The 20058-nt window shown below is 56.1% G+C and overlaps 10 protein-coding genes across 10 annotated transcripts; 6 read left to right on the forward strand and 4 right to left on the reverse strand.

The window, feature by feature from the left end:
* Positions 1 to 720: 720 nt before the first annotated feature.
* WHR41_06986 (uncharacterized protein) lies at positions 721 to 2379 on the reverse strand. The gene is made up of 3 exons (XM_069375591.1): positions 1103 to 2379; positions 988 to 1054; positions 721 to 936 (listed from the first exon to the last, which is right to left on the reverse strand). Exons 1-3 carry the CDS (start codon positions 2109 to 2111, stop codon positions 795 to 797), a joined length of 1218 nt encoding a protein of 405 aa, XP_069227649.1. The 5' UTR covers positions 2112 to 2379; the 3' UTR covers positions 721 to 794.
* Positions 2380 to 2513: 134 nt separating this feature from the next.
* Positions 2514 to 4016, forward strand: WHR41_06987 (uncharacterized protein). Its single transcript, XM_069375592.1, has 2 exons — positions 2514 to 2747; positions 2838 to 4016. The coding sequence occupies exons 1-2, from the start codon at positions 2669 to 2671 to the stop codon at positions 3719 to 3721; spliced, it is 963 nt and encodes a 320-aa protein (XP_069227648.1). The 5' UTR covers positions 2514 to 2668; the 3' UTR covers positions 3722 to 4016.
* Positions 4017 to 4184: 168 nt separating this feature from the next.
* Positions 4185 to 6997, reverse strand: WHR41_06988 (uncharacterized protein; the record flags this gene model as incomplete). The annotated part of the gene is made up of 3 exons (XM_069375593.1): positions 6718 to 6997; positions 5100 to 6663; positions 4185 to 5043 (listed from the first exon to the last, which is right to left on the reverse strand). Exons 1-3 carry the CDS (start codon positions 6830 to 6832, stop codon positions 4185 to 4187), a joined length of 2538 nt encoding a protein of 845 aa, XP_069227641.1. The 5' UTR covers positions 6833 to 6997.
* Positions 6998 to 7230: 233 nt separating this feature from the next.
* Positions 7231 to 8025, forward strand: WHR41_06989 (uncharacterized protein). Its single transcript, XM_069375594.1, has 3 exons — positions 7231 to 7510; positions 7576 to 7793; positions 7856 to 8025. The coding sequence occupies exons 1-3, from the start codon at positions 7355 to 7357 to the stop codon at positions 7989 to 7991; spliced, it is 510 nt and encodes a 169-aa protein (XP_069227640.1). The 5' UTR covers positions 7231 to 7354; the 3' UTR covers positions 7992 to 8025.
* Positions 8026 to 11415: 3390 nt separating this feature from the next.
* Positions 11416 to 13455, forward strand: WHR41_06990 (uncharacterized protein; the record flags this gene model as incomplete). The annotated part of the gene is made up of 1 exon (XM_069375595.1): positions 11416 to 13455. One exon carries the CDS (start codon positions 11416 to 11418, stop codon positions 13453 to 13455), a length of 2040 nt encoding a protein of 679 aa, XP_069227714.1.
* Positions 13456 to 14828: 1373 nt separating this feature from the next.
* On the reverse strand, positions 14829 to 15494 carry WHR41_06991 (uncharacterized protein; the record flags this gene model as incomplete). The annotated part of the gene is made up of 1 exon (XM_069375596.1): positions 14829 to 15494. The coding sequence occupies one exon, from the start codon at positions 15492 to 15494 to the stop codon at positions 14829 to 14831; it is 666 nt and encodes a 221-aa protein (XP_069227715.1).
* Positions 15495 to 15956: 462 nt separating this feature from the next.
* WHR41_06992 (uncharacterized protein) lies at positions 15957 to 16898 on the reverse strand (the record flags this gene model as incomplete). The annotated part of the gene is made up of 1 exon (XM_069375597.1): positions 15957 to 16898. The coding sequence occupies one exon, from the start codon at positions 16896 to 16898 to the stop codon at positions 15957 to 15959; it is 942 nt and encodes a 313-aa protein (XP_069227712.1).
* Positions 16899 to 17068: 170 nt separating this feature from the next.
* WHR41_06993 (uncharacterized protein) lies at positions 17069 to 17762 on the forward strand (the record flags this gene model as incomplete). Its single annotated transcript, XM_069375598.1, has 3 exons — positions 17069 to 17223; positions 17277 to 17544; positions 17608 to 17762. The coding sequence occupies exons 1-3, from the start codon at positions 17200 to 17202 to the stop codon at positions 17760 to 17762; spliced, it is 447 nt and encodes a 148-aa protein (XP_069227713.1). The 5' UTR covers positions 17069 to 17199.
* A 274-nt stretch (positions 17763 to 18036) lies between these two features.
* Positions 18037 to 19029, forward strand: WHR41_06994 (uncharacterized protein; the record flags this gene model as incomplete). Its single annotated transcript, XM_069375599.1, has 2 exons — positions 18037 to 18292; positions 18342 to 19029. 2 exons carry the CDS (start codon positions 18037 to 18039, stop codon positions 18887 to 18889), a joined length of 804 nt encoding a protein of 267 aa, XP_069227710.1. The 3' UTR covers positions 18890 to 19029.
* A 172-nt stretch (positions 19030 to 19201) lies between these two features.
* On the forward strand, positions 19202 to 19827 carry WHR41_06995 (uncharacterized protein). The gene is made up of 4 exons (XM_069375600.1): positions 19202 to 19249; positions 19299 to 19467; positions 19533 to 19565; positions 19621 to 19827. The coding sequence occupies exons 2-4, from the start codon at positions 19299 to 19301 to the stop codon at positions 19641 to 19643; spliced, it is 225 nt and encodes a 74-aa protein (XP_069227711.1). The 5' UTR covers positions 19202 to 19249; the 3' UTR covers positions 19644 to 19827.
* The last annotated feature ends 231 nt before the right edge of the window (positions 19828 to 20058 follow it).

The raw sequence follows: 20058 nt of genomic DNA on the forward strand, positions 1-20058 counted from the left end.
GAAAGCGCAACTTAACGCAGCGATAGCAAAGTTGGCCTGAATCGCATCGCGCGGTTCTAGAAGCCCGCGCTCCGCAGCACTATCGATTCGACCCGCGGCCGAAGCAGACTACCGTCGCAGGACCGCAAATAGCTACAAACCCTCTGCAGGAAGACGGGACGCTGTTTCTTCCAAAGAAAGAAAAAGTGCCGCCTCGGGTGAAATACATAAGCGGGCCACGTGCAAGCACACATCAACTTCATCCATTGTACGAATCTCACGACAACAGAGCTGACCCAAAAAATATCGTACCCAGCACACATCAAGCTACCCAGAAACTAGGCACCAATCATGGACGCTATGGACACGATCACCCTGCACCACGCCCTCCAGCACCCACACTCCGAAAACCTCTTCTCGGGCTTGGTACTCATCGCGCTACTGACCTACTTCTACGCTGCCTTTGCCAAGGTGCTGAAAGCGGGACAGGGCGGAAAGCTCCAGCTCGGGAGTCGGATCTACTACTCTGAGGATGCTGCTGTTTGAGAAGTGGGAGCTGGGGCTGGGGTTGGAGGGGCATGACTTTACGATTTTGACGTTGATGCGGATTGAGGATGAGGGGTGGGAGGGAGTATGGCGATCATTTACGACAGGTACGCAGGGTTTGCATTGTTCTGGACCAAAAGCACACAAGCGCCACGCGATTGGGACTGGTTCTGCCGAACGGGCCAAACCAACGACTTGAGAGGAAAACGACATTTTACGATCGGCTACGTACGGGCGGCGGCAACTGCAAACAGTAAGGGCTGTCGAAATCAGTGTTTCCCATGCCCGAGTTCCTCTTTCGCCAGCAGGGCGAAAGCCACCATGATCAAGGTGCCACCGATATAAGTTGCTAGTGAAGGGTCGAGGCCGAAGACCAGCCAGTCCGCGACGGCCACGAAAAAGACGCTCAGCCTGACGACCGTTAGCAGATTGGACAGAGAGTGCAACAGGATCGCGACTCACACAGAGGCAACTGAGGCAAAGACGGGGCTCGTCCATGTGACAAGAGCAAGGAGCGCGGTCATGGCCACTGCAAATTTGTCAGAATTGCGACACAGGCCGAAAGCGATTCGCTTACCTGATCCCGCCGAGACGGAAAGCAGAACATATCCAAGAACGTGCAGACTGGGCAAAACGAACGGCTCGACGCCGATGAAATGCATGATTACGAGAACGATCCAGAAGAATGAAAACGTGTATACGCCGGTCAAAGCCGAAGCAGCAAGTGTCAGGTTCAAGCTCGACTTGGGGCTGACAGATTGGGAAGGGCAGGCCCATTTTTTGAATAGCACTTCGTAGAGACCAAATGCAATGGCGCCAATGAGGGCGATGATGTTTCCGAACAAACGGGATGCACCGAGAGCGGGAGTCTCATCGGCGCTGTCGGCAGAGTGAGCGGTGGTATCACCATAAGCGATCGTGAAGGTGCCCATAATCGAGAGCGCCACGGCCAGAATGCCTATCCAGCCCACTTTCTGGCGCAGGATCGGCACACTGAAGGCTGCAGCGAAGAATGTAGAGCAATTGTAAATTGCGGTAAGATCGCTTGGTGTCGTGAAGACCAGAGATAGAAACCACGAGACACCACTCACTGTCAGTACGACGGTGACGATGCCCATCGTCGTTGCCAGGTAGTCCAGTGGGCCTCCTAGGGAACCAGGTCGCTTGAGCACAATGGATGGGCCGCTGACGGCGAAAGCCTCAACGGTAGACACAGATGCCCGCAGTCCATTGTTGTAATCCCTGACCCAGATGGAATAGGGTTTATCTCGTTGATTGAAGCGAAGATAGGCCAGATGAATGAGCCAGGGTAAAGCTATTGAGCTGTGCATGATATACAAGCTGCAGAAAGGCTTCTTCCAGCCGAGGATGTCCTCATAGTAAGCTGCGGATTCGGTCTGAGTGACCAGTCCAGCAATTGCAATGATCAGAGCACCGGCCACGAATAGCTTCGGTGCGCCTTTTTGTGGTTTCGACTCGGACAATGCGAATGATGGTCGCCTGTTGCCATCCAGATGATAAAGCTCAACGTCCTCACTCGATCGCCCACTATCCAGCAGTGGCTCTTGATGCCGTCGTTGATCCATATTTGATGAAGAGCCCGGCGTGCCTGGGAATCCTGGCCCCGTAAACACTGGGACTTGGGTGCGGTGTGGATGTCGTGGCTTGTTCGGCCGAAGCCAGCAGGGAGTGAGACGCTTTGTTCACCGGGCCATGATGGCTGAAGTGGGACCGGCCAAGAAGACAGACGGCAACACTATTCGCCGGCAGGTAACAGAGGCCGCAATACTGAAGCTGATGCAGGCAGAATGTGCACTGCCTGCGATGCTCAGAAAGCAATAGACGCCTGCCACCGCGAAGTGCAGCTGCCAGTAGGGACGCTCGATTTCCATTGTCTTCTGATGCCATTGACTATGTTAGCGCCGGCTGCTCCCGCTTAAGCTTGACTTTAGTCGCCGGCCGACAAGTCACCCGCGCTCCGCATCTGGTGACCACTCACGACTGCAGCACTTGCTTCGCACGCCACAAACCTCTGCACCCATCCAGCCCTTGCGCCCACCACACACACCACCCCTCACACGCACTCGGCCGGCCACTGTCGCCTCCCACTCCCACACCTCGCGGAGCAAGCCAGCCTGTCGCCATGAGCACGGTGATTCCAAACAACCCGCTGGCCGCTCCGCATCTCTTCCAGGACCCTCGCCTTTCGCCCGCCCGCTCTGGTACGTCAGCGAAGAGCTTATACCAGCTCCAAGCACACAGCACGACTGCGAGCTTTGGCGGGTGGCAGCAGGCTAACACGAATGCCACAGACGGCCTTCAACAGCATAACATGTCCGGTCGCAAGAGAAAGGCCGACGAAGAGCTCGACAACGACCGCAGCCACGACCGCATGTCCACCTCACCCACTGCCTCGCCCTCCATGCAGCACCGAGCTCTGCCTGCACAACGCACCATCAAGCGCACCCGCACACACACTTCCGCCGGCCGCCCGTTGCCTCTAGGCCGACTCCTCCAAACCCTTTCAGCAGACGAGCTCCGCAACCTTGTGCAGAACATCTGCAATGAACGCTCCGACATCCGAGACACCATAGTTACCAAGGCTCCACGCCCATCTGTCGAATCAACGCTCTCTGTCCTTTCAAAGTACGAACACGACTTTCGCGAATCTTTTCCGCTGGGCAACCGCCCCACTTCCGACTACGCATACAACCGTGTCCGCCAAAGCCTCCTGCAGCTTATCGAAGCACTCCGCGACTACACACCCTACTACCTCCCGCCTCAAGAGACTCAGACCGGCCTTTCGCTTTCATATCTAGATGCGGTCACCAATATCATCCACCGACTGCCCGACTGGGACACATACCAGCACCAAAGACACAAGAACGACGCATATGACGAGATCGGAAGGGCGTGGGCTCTTGTTATCCGGGAGGCTGCCAAGACTGCAGGCGGATTCAGACTCCAGCTCGGAAACTGGGATCAGAAACTGATGGAGCACAACAATAAGAGCGGAGGCAGAATAACTGAAGCCGTGAACGAATTGCAGGGTGCCATGGGATACACACAAACCGGCGCAGCCGATCCTGGCCCCTCGCAGCCAAGTGCTATGGACCAGCGCGCAGCCATCCGCCAGCAGCTTCTCTCTGGAACTTACGGCGCTCCGGAGCTGGGCGTTGGCCCTGGGCACTGGTAGGAGCATTGTCCCGGAATTTGGGCTGATTCGGATTGATTGACTGAAACTATTTGGTTTGCTTTTATTCACTGCTAGCGCGGATTGGCACGGAGTTTTGCTTTTTCACCACTCGGGCATATTGGGACCCAAATCAACGACTACACTACTTTTGCCCACTAGAGGCGCCTGTGCGTGACCGCAGGGCTGAGATTGACGACAAGTGCAACACTCACTGCACAAACTAGCATAGATCGAGCTTGAGAAAAGAAAGGCTCCATATATACCCACAATAGGAAATGTTTCTTTTGTTGCAAGATCTACATGTCCACTCCGTGCTGTCCTGCCCATCAACATTACCGCCTTGAAGCTTCTGATCAAACTATCAAGGCATGCTGTGTCGACAAGACCGTTCTCTAGTCTCTGTATAAATACACATGCACTCGCTCAAAAACGCTAAACCACTAAACTCCATCCCCAATCGAAACTAACCCATCCCCTCCCCCAAATTCATCTCATAATACGCCTGCACCACCCTCCTCCTATCGCCCCCACCAACCCTCTCAACAACCCACCTGCCCTCCTCCCACCTCTTCCCCGCAACCACCCTCCCAGCCTCCCCATGCGTCATCGCCCACAGACTCCTCGAAATGCCCAAACCCGGATACGCCACGACGCCCAGCCCCGCACTCACACTCTTCGTGACAAAACTCCCCCCGCCCCTGCCCAGCCCTTTCACACCGCCCCAGAAGCCCTCCCTCTTCGCGCCCGCGACCGGCTCGCGCGCGAGGTCCATCGCGCCGTCGCGCAGCCCGAGCACCAGCGACTTGCCCGCGACGAGGAAGCCGGACTGCGCGTTTGTGATCGGGGGCCCGTAGGTGGTCACGGGGGAGTTCCAGAGGCGCGGGGCGGAGCGGAAGCCCTCTGCTGTCGCGAGGGGGAGGTCGACGAGGATGCCTTTTGTGTAGGAGCCGAGGACGTGGGCGAGGGATTTGGAGGAGGCGAGGGCCATGTTGGCTGCGAGGTTGGGGTTGGAGGGGGAGGTACTGGTGGTGGTGGTGGTGGTGGTGGTGGTGGCGGAGGGGTTGGGATTGGAGGAGGAGGGAGTGCTGCTTTTGATTGAGGAGGTGGGGCTTGAGGGCCGACTTTTGCTTTTGGGTAGATGTGTTTTGCTGCTGCTTGGTTGGGCGCTGCGGCTGCGGCCGCGTCGGTATTCTTCGGCGGGTTTGAGGAAGATGTTGGAGGTCGCGGTGAACATGTCGGCGCCTATGCCGAGGGCGGAAGATGTCGTGCCTGTCACAGGGTCCCAGCGGTGGTTTTCGATGAGGATTGGATTGGAGCGGTAACTGGGTGCGTCAGTTCTGTTGATGTGAAGAAATGGAGGACCAAGGAAGGCACTCACGGCTTGAAATTCTTCGCATCCACGCCCTCATCTCGCGCAAGGATCTCAGCGGCGACGCGAGATATTCGCTTAGTCTTCTTGTTCACTTTCACCGTCCACGAAGCAGGCTGGTCGGGCAGGAAATCGCAGCGCATTTTCTCCACCGGCAGGTTGTTCACGAAAGACAGCACAGCAGCCTGCACGCCGTCTTCCTTCGCCATCTGCGCAGCGATACCCGCCGCTGCAGCCTGCGCTGCGTCTTCGAGGCAAAACCGGAGAGCATCAGCTAACTTCTCGGCCGTCAGAGTCTTGTGCGGAATAGGCGAGGGGCCTGCGCCGGCTGCGGCGATCATGTCGCCCCAGAAAGGTTGGTCGCCGAAGAAAGGGACGACGACAGTCGGACGGGAGTTACGGAGTCCGCAGGCTGCTGTGCCAGCGCCGCCGTGATGGACGACGGCGGAGACATGCTGGAAGAGCCACTCGTGAGGGCAGTCGTCAAGCCAGTAGAGGTCTGGGCGCGCGGGACCGTTGAGTCGGCTCCAGCCATGGGAGATGATGGCGCGTAGGCCGCAGGCTGTCACGGCCTCGAGGATGAGCGAAGACATGGCGGCGGCATTGTCGAGCACGATGGAGCCGAAGCCGATGTAGACTGGTGGTGGGCCGGCGGCGAGGAAGTCCGCGAGGGCTTTCGGGGGCGTATAATTAGGTGCTCCGCGGAAGAAAAAGCCTGATACGTCGATGTAGGCTGGCCAGTCTTTGGGTTTGGGGATGAGAGCAGGAGACCAGCAGTATGTGAAAGGGATAGACAGGGTCGACGCCAGCATCGGCCCTTCGGTATTCGGCACTGGTTCCAAACCAATCCTCTTACGCCAATCATTGATCACATCACCAAGACCTTGCCAGGTCATAATCTCGACCAAGACATACGACAAGTAGTTCGCGGCCTTCGGATTTTTCTTCCCGTCAGTGATGTTAGCCAGGGGGTGCGGAAACGACGACGTTGCAGTCCACGGCATCGTAAACATCATATGGAGAGGGATGCCCAGCGCCTCGGCGCAGTGCATATGAGCAAAACTCGGCGGGTTAGCAATAATAGCGTCCGCAACGAACGGGTCGCCCGTCAACGGATCCGCCTCAATACAGCTCCTCCAGCATCCCTCCAGCATCTCCACGATCATCTGCCGCTTGCGCGAGATATCGCCCGCGCGGAGCGACTTCATGCTCGGCATGAGGCCGGGGTTCTTGACCATATAGGACATCAAATCCTCCGGATCGCCGCCAATGGGATAGAACTCCAGGCCAGCGTCGTGGACGAAGGATTCGAATTTCGCGTGAGTGGCGAGTCGGACGCGGTGGCCGTACTTCTGCAGGCCGTTGGCCAGCGCGACGAAGGGCTGCACATCGCCTCGACTGCCGACGACTTGGATCACTATATTCAGCCGGAGGGGAAATTGATCGGGCGAGGCGAAGCGGATGTAGTCGGGAGGCGGCGCGGTGTCCTGACTGTCGGGCGGGATCGTCACGAGCTTTGAGAGAGTCCTGCTCAGGCGAGAGTCTATGTCTATGTCGATGCGGCCATCATCGTCTGCTGAGTGGTTAGTTGGCCTTTCTTTCGCGTGTAACGGAGCGAGGGCCTTACGCATCGTTGCAGTGTCTCCGACGCCTCCGACGACACCATCCAGAGCGACTTGTACATCCTCTTCATTGTACGGGGGCGGGGTGAGATCTCCAGATCTCGGATCCCTCTTGTCCATCGTTGTGGTGAAATTGTGCAAAGACCTTACCAAGTCAATGGCCGCCAGGCACCAGGATAGCCTACCTTAAATAGAGGTGAGCGATAGCTCAGCCTTAAACCCTACCAATGCCCCACCAGGCCACCACATTTCTTCAGACGGCAGCATTTCGACGAATGGCAAGGAAAAGCCAACGCGAACTTGCGTGGTGTGATGGTAGCGTCAGGTCTGCGAGGCTTGAACCTTCGCGAGCAGCTTGCGAACGTCGTGCAGAGACCCGCCTCGGGCTTCCTCGGATTCGAAAGCGAGGGTGAATGCGAGGCGCTCGGGACGAGCACGCGTATCCTGTACGCAAACACAACATAGCCTCAATAACAGACGACACAAATGGTATATATGCAGACGATAGACAATGAAGATGAAGAATCATCCTAGCATTTTCATCAGCGTTCACTGCCATCGAAGAACTACTGCATCGCTCTCTTGAACCATTTCAATTGAAAGCCAACATAAAATCGATCGCTCCATCGGATCGCAACCCCAATGCTCGCCTCAATCCTCACCTTCAACGAAACCTGGAAATTCAAAGTCCACATCCTCCAAATCGCCCTAATCATCCTCGCCATAACCCTCTCCATCGCACGAGTCACAATCAAAAACCCGCCAGCCTCGCGAGCGAACACCGTCGCCATAACTCTAGTAAACAACAACTTACCCCATTTCAAAACCATCGAGCCTTCCGACTGACGCGAAATTAACACCAGGGCCTCAAATCCCTCCTCGTGATAGCCTACCAGCTGCTGACGGAGCACACGCACCGCTTCGGCAAGTGGGCGAGCACGAAAGCGAACGCCATCCTCAACAGTCTCGAGGTCGTCTTCTGGCTCGCCGTCCTCGTCGTGACGGGGAAAACGCTGTCGGGGACGAAAGGCGCGGCGGCGGGGCTGAGCGCTGTTGTGCTGGTGCTTGCTATCGCTTTGGAGTAAGAGTCACTTTTTCCCCATTGAGTAGAACCGAGCATCATGGCTGACGAGACTTTGGCAGAATCCTGAGCATCTGGGTGGCGGCGTGCTCGATCAAAGTGCACAGGCGGGCGAAAATGGGCGGCAGCAGGATTGCGGCGATGCCGGACTACGCTGCTTATCCGAAAGCGGCGGGGTCGATGCGCGAGAGGAGGTAGGCTGCAGGGTTGGTGTTTGGGGTTGTGCGGTTGGTGAGTGTGGTGCGCTGGATGCTGTAGCTTGCTTTGAGATAGATGGGGCGTCTGATGCGTTGGGCAAGCTTTATGGTAGATGGCTACGCGTATCGGATGGCTGAGTCTTGGTAACGAAGATGATTCATGCCTAGCTTTAAATGTTGATGATACCAGAGACTCTGGTTTCTTGAGGAAACTCATCGCTTGTGGGACGATCATGTAAAAGCGTACAAGGAGTACGCCTTCCGTCGACAACTGGTCTTTGATGAGTCAACTGCCTAAAATCATTCGAGATCCTTCTGCGACGTTTCACCTAGACAACAGAAGAAGGGCATTCGTCGGATCTCGTGTGTAAGTGAATACGCGCGTAACCACCGTATGCCGTGTACCGCCACGTGGATGTACACTATCAGACAAGGCGACCAACACAGCATCAGTATCGCACTGCATCTCCCGCGTGCAGAGCTGACGTCGGCCTCACGGCCACAACAGCTTCGGACGCTGCCCGACACTAACAACCTACCAAAAACAAATTGCGGTGATCGCCTCACGTCATGCCGTGCGAAAGGTGGTGCAATAGCCACGTGCGGCCAGCAAATGTCGATGCGCAACTCTACGGCGAAAAGTCGCTATCCAACGGCCAGCAAATACAGCTGACTCGCAGCGTAGATGATACACGCCAGGGGATGCCTGTAGTCGGCCGGGCGTCTGCGCGCAACGATGCGCTGGTCGAAGCTGCGCACGTACTGCACTGCAATAGTGCGTATTCGATGGCGATGCGGTGAACGGGCGAGATCGTGCTTCGCCTCGCTTGTCGTGATGGGCAATACGAATGGGCATCCATTGGGTCGGTGAATCATGGGGCCCAGCGACGCGGGACAGATGCCTGTAGGATCTGCGGCTTATCAGGGCGTTTTATCGCGGAGTTTGGCCTAACGACCTTACAAATTGGGATTCTGGTAGAGGGCAAGGCAGGTCGCAGGGCAAAGTGAGGCGACGCTCGAGGGGCTGCGGCGCATAATACTGCGATGTTGTATGTACGGCGTGCGGCGCGAGATTGCTGCTGTCTGAGAGCATTGTGCGACAACTTCTCAGCCACTGCTCCAGGCTGCCGATGAGGCGCGAGCCCAGCCTCAGATGAAGAGGTAATCGATCGAGGCCGTTGCAGTCAATGTGTTGTAGCTGTTGGCAGAGCGATCAGCTCGCTGGGCGATGCCTGTCGAGTAGCCGGCTGGGTGCAGACGCAGTCATCTGTGCTGCTGGCTGGAAATTGCTTCACGGAGCGGTGCGTGGACGGGCTTGCGAGTCACGGGCAACAGCTGCGCATGCAGACACCCTGCCGCTGATGCTGCTGTGTTGAGAAGCACATTGCGGCCGGGGCGAGCACTAGGAGGACGACTTGTGGCGGGGCTGACGAGAGTATTTATACAAAGGGATGTAGACGTACACCCATGCTACAGTCAGCTCAGCGCGCGACAGAATAGGCGGGCTGAGGCAGGAGTGAAAGAATGATGAAGCAGGCGAGTGCGGTAAGCAGGGTGCTGAGTCGGGCGCACGAGAGAGGGATGGGTGTTTGCCTATTCATGCACGCCCGTTCTGACGCGTGCGGCCGAGATGAGGAGCCGAAATGAACCGGGGCGATTGGCACGCAGTAGCAGCGGTAGCGGCGAGCAGACAGTAGTGGAGGAGCGCGCGACATGGCCCGACGACTAGGTTTGAGACGTGGTCGCGCGCGCGGGAGGATGGAGAACTGGAGGCGGGAATATATGGACTAATATAATGGCGCGTGGCCGCTGCACGCGAGCTCGACGAGGCCGCTGCGATGGAGTGAAACCGCGCGTGCGAGGATCAACTGACAGCGGGCGGCGGGTGCACAGGACGTGACACAGGGCTAGGCCTGCGAATGTGTGTGTGTAGTGCCTTGGTGGTGATTGCGGCGAGTAATGCGGTATGTACCCGCGTACACCGGTGGCGAGGCGTGCGGGTGGTGGTGGCGTGTGGGTGTGAGTGCTTGTCGTCTTGTCTTCAGACATGGCAGATGGCCGAGCGGAGATCTCTGACGGAGAATGCTCGGCGTGGGAGGCCTTAGGTTGTATTGCCAGGCACAACCATGCAGCCAGCCTTAGGACTGGAAAGTCAGGCATGCAGCCAGCCTGAGGTACCTAGCCAGGCATGCACCCAGCCTGAGGTACCTTACCGAGCCAGGCATGCAGCCTCTGCGCGCCATCCTTTCCACGGTACCGCGGCGCATCGCGCATGGCTCGCTGGACGCTACTGGACCTTATATACCGCCTGAGGCACCCACTAGCAATGGCGTACCTAGTGGCATCGTCCCTGCAGTAAGGCAGATCTCTCGCCGTCGTGCCGGCTGATCTGCCCTCGCGCCACCGCCCGCCACACCTCGCCCGCGAGTGAGACAGCCCGACAGCCCTCGCCCCTGATGCGCGCGCGCCGCCCGCAACAGCAACGTAAGGGCGTCCGAGCGACGACGGGAGTGCGCACTGCGGCACTGCGGCACCGCGGCACTGCACATCCAACACCAGCGCCGGCCTCCGCGCCCGCGCCTGTGCCTGTGCCTGTGCCTGTGCCTGCTGCTCCAACGGGCGACCGCACTGCACCTTGCGTTGCCTGTACCTGGCCGCGCCGCTGCTGCATCAACAGGTGACGTGGGACCGAGTCCTGCCCTGGCTCCCGCCCTGCATACATACTGGGTACCGCACTTTCTTTGCCAGCCCTTCCACCCTCCCCTCGCCTCGTTTCCTTAAGCTATACCAATCGCCCGCCAGTCCGCCCTCCCCTTCGCGCTCCGCCGCCCACTCCGCTCATTCGCGCGCCGCAGCCCCAATCTGCCGTTCGTCACTGTCGTTCCCTCTCGCGCTCTCGCCTCGTTTCTTTGTTCACCTTTAATACTCTCGCCCGCCCGATTCCGCCCTCGGATGCTTGCGGACGTCTAAACCCCCCCAAACACAGCAGTCTCGTCCGCGCCGACCCCGGCGTACAGGTATGTGTCCAAACTTTGCATTTACCGGTTCTCGAATCGCACCGTGGCGACATCGTGGTCCTGAGGGACTCTCCCGTGCTCCATGCGGCTTTCCGTGACATCTACCTGCTGTGCTTTTGTTTCACGTAGTGTGACTTCGGCGCTTTTGCTAACGCATCTTGTCTAGCTTTTTGATTTGCGACCTCGCATTTGGGCGGCTTTCTGCATTTCGTCCGGTCTTCTGCATCGGACTTCCCTAGATCTGGTCCCGCTCCTTGCTCTTGCCGTCTCCTCGCGACAATAGTTTTCTCGCGCAGAAGGCTTTCTCTTCTCAGCTGGAGGAAGCGGTCACTATCGCGACGCCGTTGCCGGCAGAACCGACGATATCCTTCCGTGAAAGCACGGCTGGCGATCCAACTCAACACAAACATGGCGCCCTCCGCCAATACAAACAGCATGTCCAACCGCGAAAAAGCGTCCCCGGCCTCACATGGTAGACAGCACAGCACTTCCATGGACGTCCAGGATCGCTCAGCTGCGGGTAGAAACCGGACCTTGTCTGACGCTCGTGAATGCCGCCACGTCACAACGGAGTCCACGGGGCCCATAAAGCCAACACAACAGGACAACGGATGCCTTTTCGCAGATTCAAAAACCACGACGCCCTCAATATCCATGACCACCAATCTCGAACACGACATCCAACTCGAAATTGACAGGCATTTGCAAGAAAGCGGAGAGCGAGGCATGGACAGATTCCTAGCCTTCCGCAATGCCTCGTTACTCCCCCCCATAACACCCGATTCCCTCGCCGAACTCGACATGCTGCGCATAGTCCACAACCCCAAACTCCGACACGATGTGAACTTCGACCGAGAGCTGCACTTTAGACCCAATCTTGACGGAGATCGAGGGAAGAAAAAGATCAAATCAGCGGACGACTATTGGAAGGCACTCGAGGCGGAGCTGTACATGCTCGATCTTGCACAGAGGGCGCTGTTGCAGCCCGATGGAGTGACTGACCCCGCGTATTGGGTAAGCGTCATGCGAGAAAGCCGGAAAAGATTACCCACCGTCTTCCAGGTGGTGCTCGAAATCCTCAAGACTCTGGTTCCGGATCAAGATCAGGCCAAGATTGAAGACCGCTTGGACGTAGATCTGCTCATTCAGCAGATCGACAAAGGTGTCTGTGATCTGGTGGAACTTGCAAATTGGCTTGGGAAAGTTTTGAAGAATCACTGCGCACCGATGAGGGATGGACTTGTGGATAAGATGCGCAAAAGCATCACAAGAGGCGCACAGCAGGCCGATCCGAAGGTGATGGTAGACGGTTTGAAGAAATTGCTCAACCTGTTGGAGGCGATGAAGCTGGACGTAGCAAACCACCAGATCAGACACATGCGGCCTCTGCTGATTGCCGACACCATCAACTTTCAGAAACGATACAACGACCACCGCATTGGTCTCGGCAAGCTGGATCCAGACAGCTCCCGGTCATGGCTGGAAAGGGAGTACGAGTCCCTCAGTCTGATCGAAAAGGCGCCCTTCACTTATTTGGATGCTCTGACGCATGCACTCCTGCGCGACCTGATCTTTTGCTCGAGTACCACCAGCCTGACTGCCACATTCTATCTCGATCTCGACCGCCTGCGTACCATTCGCGTGGACTTGCACAACATCATCTGCCATGGCGTCTGTGGCGACGTCCTCGTGCAACTGCTCGAGCGTGGTACGATGAGATCCGAAGTGCCGAAGGCCCTTGCGGCTTTGCGCAAGTCTCTCACTGCGATTGTTGGCTCTCAAGGCCTCTGGATTGACCGAGTCGAGAACGTCGCCGTGGAGATCGTGCGAATCGCGCTGGAACTGGAAGGCCGCGCGCATCCTTTCGATGCAGACTTAGCTGGACTGGCAGAGCAAAGGCTCAGGCAAGACCTCGAGCCCACATCCTTGGCTTTTGGCAAGCACGCCCAAGACATGCTCGAACGTCTTCTGCCCCAAGCAAGGCAGTGCGTGAACACACACTGCAGGTTACCCGCCGTTGAGCTGCAAGAAGCGCTCGTACCTCCTCTTCTGCCTCCCGCTCCCTCGCACTCCTTCGGCATGGGCGCGATCTTGGAGCCCGTTGGCATCGCGAGATCCAACGACCCGGAAACCGAACTCGTCCGCCGTTTCACGCACGTCGTCGTGCTTCACTGGCAAGTCTGGGCCGACCTCGTCTACCTGGTGGAACCTGAGCCAGAGTACGGTCTTTCATCGCCAGCTCCCTCGAGCTCTCCAGAGCCCGTCGTGCGAGCTTTCTTCGAAGAGGGCCACAAGTTCCTCCCCAAACACGTCACTACAGAGTCAGAAGACCACGGCATGCCAACACCGGCACCTTCTCCGGACCCAGAAACGGACCTCACGGACGCCGATCCCACGGATTTTATGGAGGGCCAGACACCGTTTTTCCCGTCGGATGATCATCATTGATCGAGCTAGCCTAATCGCCTTGAAAAGACACATGTCTTGACTTGGTGCGCTAGTGCTCTCATTGATTCCCAATGCGATCATACGGAGGGATATCGGGGTCTCAAGACTATTCAACGGATATTCCTCACCTCCATATCATCTAAAGAGGTCCTGAAATCGGCCTCCTGTACAGACTGCGGCTCTAAGAAACTTCAGCATTGCGCCCGGCTCAACCGGACGCATTCAAGAATATTTCCTTCACCAGTCTGTCAACTACCCAGCATCGGCATTTCAAAATCAGCCGTCACCGGAAGAAACCCTGCCGGGCCTGCGTCTCCTCTCTGGAACCACCTCTACTTTCCCTTACCTTATTGGATTGGACACCAGCATTCAGCTCCTGCTTTTTCTGTTCCGACCCCGCCATCGACGAGGAGCACCAAAGGCCCCTTCTCTTTTCCTTGGACCTCAGCAACAACGGTCGGCCTGTACACATTGATACCCCCTTTTTTCTTGTTTTCCCAACCACCATTCTATTGGGCTATTTCCTTGTTTCTGCTTCTTTTGATCGATTCCTCCAGCATCGGGCCACGGACGGGCTTTTTTTTCAAGCCTCTGTACAGATTCTCTAGACTGCTTCTTGCTTTTTTTTTTCTCTCTTCCATACTGTCCATCGGCAAAACTTGGGATATTCGGTTCAGGGAGATCGGATAGGATCGGTCTCGGTAATAATTTTTTGTTTGGGGAGACGGATGGGGAAACTGGCGGGGACTCATTATAGAGGCTGCTTTAGTTTTCTTTTATTTATTTTTTTTTTTGGAAGGGGAATCGGTTCTGGGTTATCACTGAGCTGTTGGGCAGCAGTCAGGGGGGGTTCCTGCTACTTACTCTGCATGTAGTTGCACTTTGTTTTGGGATGGGCGTGGTAGCGATTGAAGTGAATTGAAATGAATCGAAGCGAATCGAAGTAATTGGAATGCAAATTTTTGGACCTTTGTTCTATTCCGTTTCCACGACGTGATGTGAGGGCTTTGGAGGAGCCGCTTTACAAGATGCCTAGGTAGTAGACTCGAGATCTGCAAATTTCTCGTTCTTGCAGGCTGCTATCAACGCCTCCCTCGATTGCCGGCCACGCGTGAAAGTCTGGAAGTCCTTTGGTGTGGCCCGACATATCTCAATGGCGAGGGAGCTCGCGGGTTATAGGGCAACGTTGGTACTGGCTTCCAAGGAGGTGATGCAGTCGCAGTCATTACATTCGACAGGAGACGCGAACAGTCTCATGTTTCCACAGTGAGGCTTTTCAGGACTTCCGATAGTGACCGTTTTATTCACACCCTTCTCAGTTGACTCGCTGTCGATGTAAGTTTCAACTCAGCGAGCAATCACAGGGCGTTCTTTCAGTCATGATCCAGGGCCCAGTCGGTGTGCAAAGCGATCAGATCGGCACGATAAGCGTCGACGTACCCTTCGATCGACTCCCACGGCGCATAATGCATGCTTTTCGCGAGGCGAAGCAGACCCACTATCTTGATATTCTCAGGGCTCGTGTTTGCCGCCAGGCCCGTGAGCTGGTCTTCTGTCGAGCGAACGAAACGTAACTTGTTGCGGTGCACCGCCTGAGCCCAAGATTTCAATTTGCGCCAGTCGCGCCCGACGTGGATTTGCATTTGGACGTGAATGAACGTCGCGCCGTATTGGTCCCTGACGGCCCTTTTCTTCCGCGTGAACATGTCCATGGTGGTTTGGTCGAACCCGTACGTGGCCAGGGTGAAGTTGCTGACGGCGTAGCACAGACCCGTGGCTTCTCGACGGACAGCGCTGCATGTTCGCAGGAGCGCTGGCTCTGGGAAGTCCTTTGAGGCCGCGATAATGTGGCCGTTGTCGGCTTTGAATGCGTGTTCGTAGATGCGCGTGCGGAGCTCGGGAGGCAGCCTGAAGAGAGGCGACTTGTAGAGATTGTAGAGGTGTGCCACCGTGGTCTTTAGGTCGTTCCCGCTTTCGGCGCTCGTCCTCCAAACAACCTTACTGGGAGGATGCTGGTGGCCGGCTGGTGGTGGGTCCATGACGGCGTTGTTGCAAACAGCGCTGAAGCGCTGCAGAAGTGGAGATGACGGTGCGATGGGGTTGCGAGTTTGAGCGAGGCGAAGAATGAATGCGGTTGGGAAGTTTGAATCTGCGGCGGTTCAGTCTGTGTGGTGGGCGAGACTGTGGTTGAGGCGTCGCGTGTCGGAGAGATCGTTACACGCCGCCGGATCTGCAGTCATGTGAATGCAGGGGACATGTGTATTCACTTCTCTCGTACATCTGTTAGGCACTCACGAACCACAGCCCGCGTGCCTGAGAGAGAGTCACTTCACCACAGTCTGGCCCTATTTCTCGAGTAACAAGAGGATGCCCATAGAACAGGATCCGTTGATAGTGAAGGTGGGGTTTCGCAGCATTCACTTCACCTAACCTCACTTTTGAAGTTGCTAGCTCCGTGACCTCGACTGCGCCCCAAAGTGCAAAATGCCTGAATGTCACGTTTAGCCCTTCTTCACATCATCGTCTGCATCGCCTCCAAGCTCCAGTCTCTGCTCGATCACTCGAACGATCTCTTTCCAATCTCTCATCGCCCCAGAACCTGTGTCGCCACAAGCGAGCATCTTCTCCATAGGCCTCAGAACCTTAAACCATCCACCGTTAGCAACGCCCCATTCATCCTCCAGGACTGCCAATTGCTTCTCGGTAACAGGATGCTTCCACATAGCCGTGTTCATCGCCGGAGCCACAATGATCCCCTTCCTGCCACCTGCCCTGAACTCCTCCGGCAACCCCTCCAAATCTTTCGCGGACTTGCCAGAGTCGTAGGGCAACTTTACACCCGGCCTCGCACCATCGATCAAGCCGCTGAAATCCCACGCTCGAATCACAGATGTCACCAAGTTGTCAGAGAACCCTTGGCTTACTTTGGCAAGGCCGTTGGCCGACAGCGGCGCTACGACCAGGAGGTCCACCCACCGCCGAAGCTCGATGTGTAGAATGCTGTCACCTCGTACCCAAGGTTTCGCCCATTCGTCTTCGTCGAAGTAGATGCCATCGAGGTTTTTGATCTTCGAAATTTCTTCCAGAGAAGGTTGCTCCGCCGACTGGGCCTGCAGAAATTGGCGGGCAGAATTCGAGAGAATCAGACGGACTGAGAGGTTGGTGTGATGCGAGAGTGCGTGTAAGATCAGAGGGATTTTGATTGTTGCAACCGAACCGGTGGCAGCGAGGAGAAGGTGATGTTTGTGATCGGAGAAGTGGTCCGAGGCTTTCAGTGGTTTTGACTTTGTTGCGACAGATGGCGAAGCCTGCTGTTGATCAAGCGAATTCATGAATGGCGGTATTTCTCTGTTCGAATAGTAGCAATAAGCTCCTCCGATTACGCAGATGGCTAAAAACATCAGCACGTCCTCGTAAGGCGCTTTGCCCTCTCTTGTGCTCATTTTGCTGGCGACGGAGCAGCCGGCGGCTCACAAAGAAGAACACAAGTGTTTTTGAGGGAATCCGAACCAAAACGGTTCGGATCACCTAATCATGAGCTGAGCGCATGACAAGTGTTAAGACGGACGTTTGGATCGTCGGCTCTTGCTCCACATCCCCGAAAGCGCTGTAGTCAGCATCTTTTGCGTCACTCTGCGGCGGCGAACTTTGGCGAGCTCTGGATCCAAGAGCGGTGTTTTTGACGGCTACCAAACTTCCATACTTCCACTCACCATCACACCAAACAACACAATCACCGCCAACATGTTCTCCAGAACCGCCTTCTCGGTATGTTGCCATTCTAATGCGCCCAGCTCTTCAGGTAGCTGACATTCGCGCAGGTCGCTTCCCAGACCCTCCGCCCGCGCCGCAACCCGCTCCTCTCCCCTCGCTTCGCCGCTCTTCAAAAGTCCTTCCTGTCCACCGAGGTTCGCTCCGCGATTGACAAGGCCGTCGCTTCCGCGCCTGTCGTCCTGTTCATGAAGGGCACACCCGAGACGCCGCAGTGCGGTTTCTCGCGCGCCGCCATCCAGATCCTCGGCCTCCAGGGCGTCAACCCTCAGAAGTTCACTGCCTTCAACGTGTTGGAGGATGAGGACCTTAGGCAAGGTACGTGGGCCAAGCATGGAGCTTTCGCGCGAGAAGGGCAAGGCGCTGACATTCTTCAAACAGGCATCAAGGAGTACAGCGACTGGCAGACGATCCCCCAGCTCTACGTCGCCAACGAATTCGTCGGCGGCACTGACATCCTTATGTCCATGCACCAGGATGGCTCTCTCAGCAAGCTTTTGGAGGAGAAGGACGTGCTCGTCTCCGCGGACGAGTAATGGGATTCGTTGGAAAGATGGAATTCGATTGCGGAAGCCGCCATTTGTATAATTGATGTGTCTGAATATACCAAAGGAATGGGAATGGGAGTTGCTATTACATCGAGTACAATCTCAAGATGCCCAGCTCTTGAAGTCTGCGAGGCGAGTCGTGCCTTCCGTCAATTGTCGCAAGAGCTTAAAGCCACCTCACCCGTCATGTCGGGCCTGATCGATCATATTACCAACGTCAGGAACACCAGCCGATACCAAATTCATTGCGCGCGGAAACGAGATGGCCAAACCGCTGACTGCGAGCGACAAAATAATTCCTCAAAAGCGAGCGGCTGCCGCTCCAGCGAAGCAGCACGACGCAAAGAAGCCCAAGACGGTCATCTCGGTCGCTGGGCTGTTCGCAAAGAAGACTCGCCCCGAGCATGAAGACGGATTGCCAGAGGACGCCACTACCCGTAAGGCTCTCCGTGCCAAAGGGCTCGACGACTTGGAGACGGCCAGGGCAAAGCGCCATCCAGCCTTTCTAGAAGTCAAGGGTAGGCTCAGACTTCCGAAGACTTCAGCATGAGCTCACAACCCTTGCAGAGGCTACCGAAGCGTATCTTCAAGCAACGAATGGCTCCGTAACCGACCAACTTGACGCTGTCCATGACGAGCTCGTCTCACGTATAAACGGCATGGACATCAACGGGAAGCCACTGAACATTGCTGGGGTGCCATCTCAGAGGCAACTGAATGACCTGCAAGCGGACACCTACTTGATGCGCCCACTGACCGAGGATACTGTGACAATCGCTGTCACTGGCCGTGATGGAACCGTCATCAACAAGGTGAAGCTCGGTGACAGCATGGACAAAATGCGCAAACTCTTCGACGAGACTGAGGCCAAGGTCCTTCGGCTGACGGCTGAACTGGACGAAGTGGACGAAGAGATCAAGAATACTACCCATGAGTACAACCTAGCCACGAAAGCCGTCGGTGACGACCTGCGAAAGAATTTGAGGCAGCTCGAGTCTGATGCCAGCGCCTACTATAAACAGACGGTGGAGGATATTGAGATAGCGAGGAAAGAAGACAAGGCGTACAGCATTGAGGCGAACAGAAAGCTGCAAGAGTTCATGGCTTCGCTTTAACGTGCCTAGGTCTATAGTCCACTGTTGCGAGAGCTACAAGTCTAATAGCTTAAGATGTAGGCGCAACACCGTGCTTAATTAATGTCAATGGATTACAAACATCCGCTGAGTCTTTTAATATATCCTGTTATCTTCTCTAATCATCCATGAAAATGCTATGAAGATAGCGCTTTTGAATCCATCAATGCTCTGTCGTCTTCTCATCGGTAGAGGCATATAGATGCCTGAGGCATCCATCGCCAAGTGCGGCCTGCTCCGAAGCTGTCGCAACGCCGATACATGGACGGCGTCAGAGCACGCAGTTGACCAGCCGAAGCACCTCCATTGTCCTTTCAGCGCCACACAAACCCTCACAACAAAGTATGCGCTATCCGCAGGAACTTCTGCTGCATAGCTAATGGCAAGCCAGATGTTCGCCCGCTCCGTTGCACGCCTCCCGGCGACCGCCGCCCGCCGTGGCTTCCACACCACCCCTCGCCAGATGGGCTCCCCCTTCCACTACCCCGAGGGCCCGCGCAGCAACATTCCTTTCAACCCGATGACCAAGTGGTTCGCTCTGAGGTACTGGAGCTTCATGGGTACGTAGGCGCATAGGAGGAAGACCTGGGGAAGATTGCGGACAAGGAACTGACGATTGGAATAGCTGTTGGCTTCGGTGCTCCCTTCGGCATTGCTGGTAAGTCTCGCAGAGTGTCAACAAGGAATACACGGGTCTCTGACCACAGATACAGTCTGGCAGACCTACAAGAACTAGAAGGAAGGCGGTTGAAGTTGGAAGAAGGAAGCGCTCTTTGGTGGCAACGACGGCCAATGCCGGTGATAGAACACAGAAAACGACACGTCGGTATCTGCAATGTGTATAACACGAGGTCCTTAGCAGCCCTTGCCAGACACTCTGTACATACAATAGCCATTCATCATCTCTTTTGTCACGCGAACTGTGCCAAGCCCTATGCTTCGCGCGTCCTCCCGACGCTAGTAACTTCCCAGACCTTAGATTCTATCAAACTGTGTTCGACGAATAGTGAGTCCATGATTACGCCCATGCGAAACTTGAAATGATACAGCGAATTCCTTAAACGACGAAAAGCGTTTTCGCATTACTGGATCTGGTATCGAGGAACACCTGCTGTCGTGTTGGGTCAGCAAGTCATTTGAGAAATTTTGCG

This window comes from Cladosporium halotolerans (genome assembly GCF_011745625.1).
Source record: "Cladosporium halotolerans strain TM138-S3 chromosome Unknown Sca25, whole genome shotgun sequence".
Taxonomy (NCBI): domain Eukaryota; kingdom Fungi; phylum Ascomycota; class Dothideomycetes; order Cladosporiales; family Cladosporiaceae; genus Cladosporium; species Cladosporium halotolerans.

What these genes read in the sequence shown, in the direction of transcription:
- WHR41_06986 (XM_069375591.1), bottom strand. Translation starts at nt 2,111, where the DNA reads ATGGATCAACGACGGCATCAAGAGCCACTGCTGGATAGTGGGCGATCG. An exon ending in TTCCGTCTCGGCGGGATCAG is followed by an intron (nt 1,055 to 1,102) that starts GTAAGCGAATCG and finishes ACAAATTTGCAG; the next exon opens with TGGCCATGACCGCGCTCCTT. An exon ending in TTTGCCTCAGTTGCCTCTGT is followed by an intron (nt 937 to 987) that starts GTGAGTCGCGAT and finishes AACGGTCGTCAG; the next exon opens with GCTGAGCGTCTTTTTCGTGG.
- WHR41_06987 (XM_069375592.1), top strand. Translation starts at nt 2,669, where the DNA reads ATGAGCACGGTGATTCCAAACAACCCGCTGGCCGCTCCGCATCTCTTC. An exon ending in CCTTTCGCCCGCCCGCTCTG is followed by an intron (nt 2,748 to 2,837) that starts GTACGTCAGCGA and finishes CGAATGCCACAG; the next exon opens with ACGGCCTTCAACAGCATAAC.
- WHR41_06989 (XM_069375594.1), top strand. Translation starts at nt 7,355, where the DNA reads ATGCTCGCCTCAATCCTCACCTTCAACGAAACCTGGAAATTCAAAGTC. An exon ending in ACACCGTCGCCATAACTCTA is followed by an intron (nt 7,511 to 7,575) that starts GTAAACAACAAC and finishes AATTAACACCAG; the next exon opens with GGCCTCAAATCCCTCCTCGT. An exon ending in GTGCTTGCTATCGCTTTGGA is followed by an intron (nt 7,794 to 7,855) that starts GTAAGAGTCACT and finishes AGACTTTGGCAG; the next exon opens with AATCCTGAGCATCTGGGTGG.
- WHR41_06995 (XM_069375600.1), top strand. Translation starts at nt 19,299, where the DNA reads ATGTTCGCCCGCTCCGTTGCACGCCTCCCGGCGACCGCCGCCCGCCGT. An exon ending in GAGGTACTGGAGCTTCATGG is followed by an intron (nt 19,468 to 19,532) that starts GTACGTAGGCGC and finishes CGATTGGAATAG; the next exon opens with CTGTTGGCTTCGGTGCTCCC. An exon ending in TGCTCCCTTCGGCATTGCTG is followed by an intron (nt 19,566 to 19,620) that starts GTAAGTCTCGCA and finishes CCACAGATACAG; the next exon opens with TCTGGCAGACCTACAAGAAC.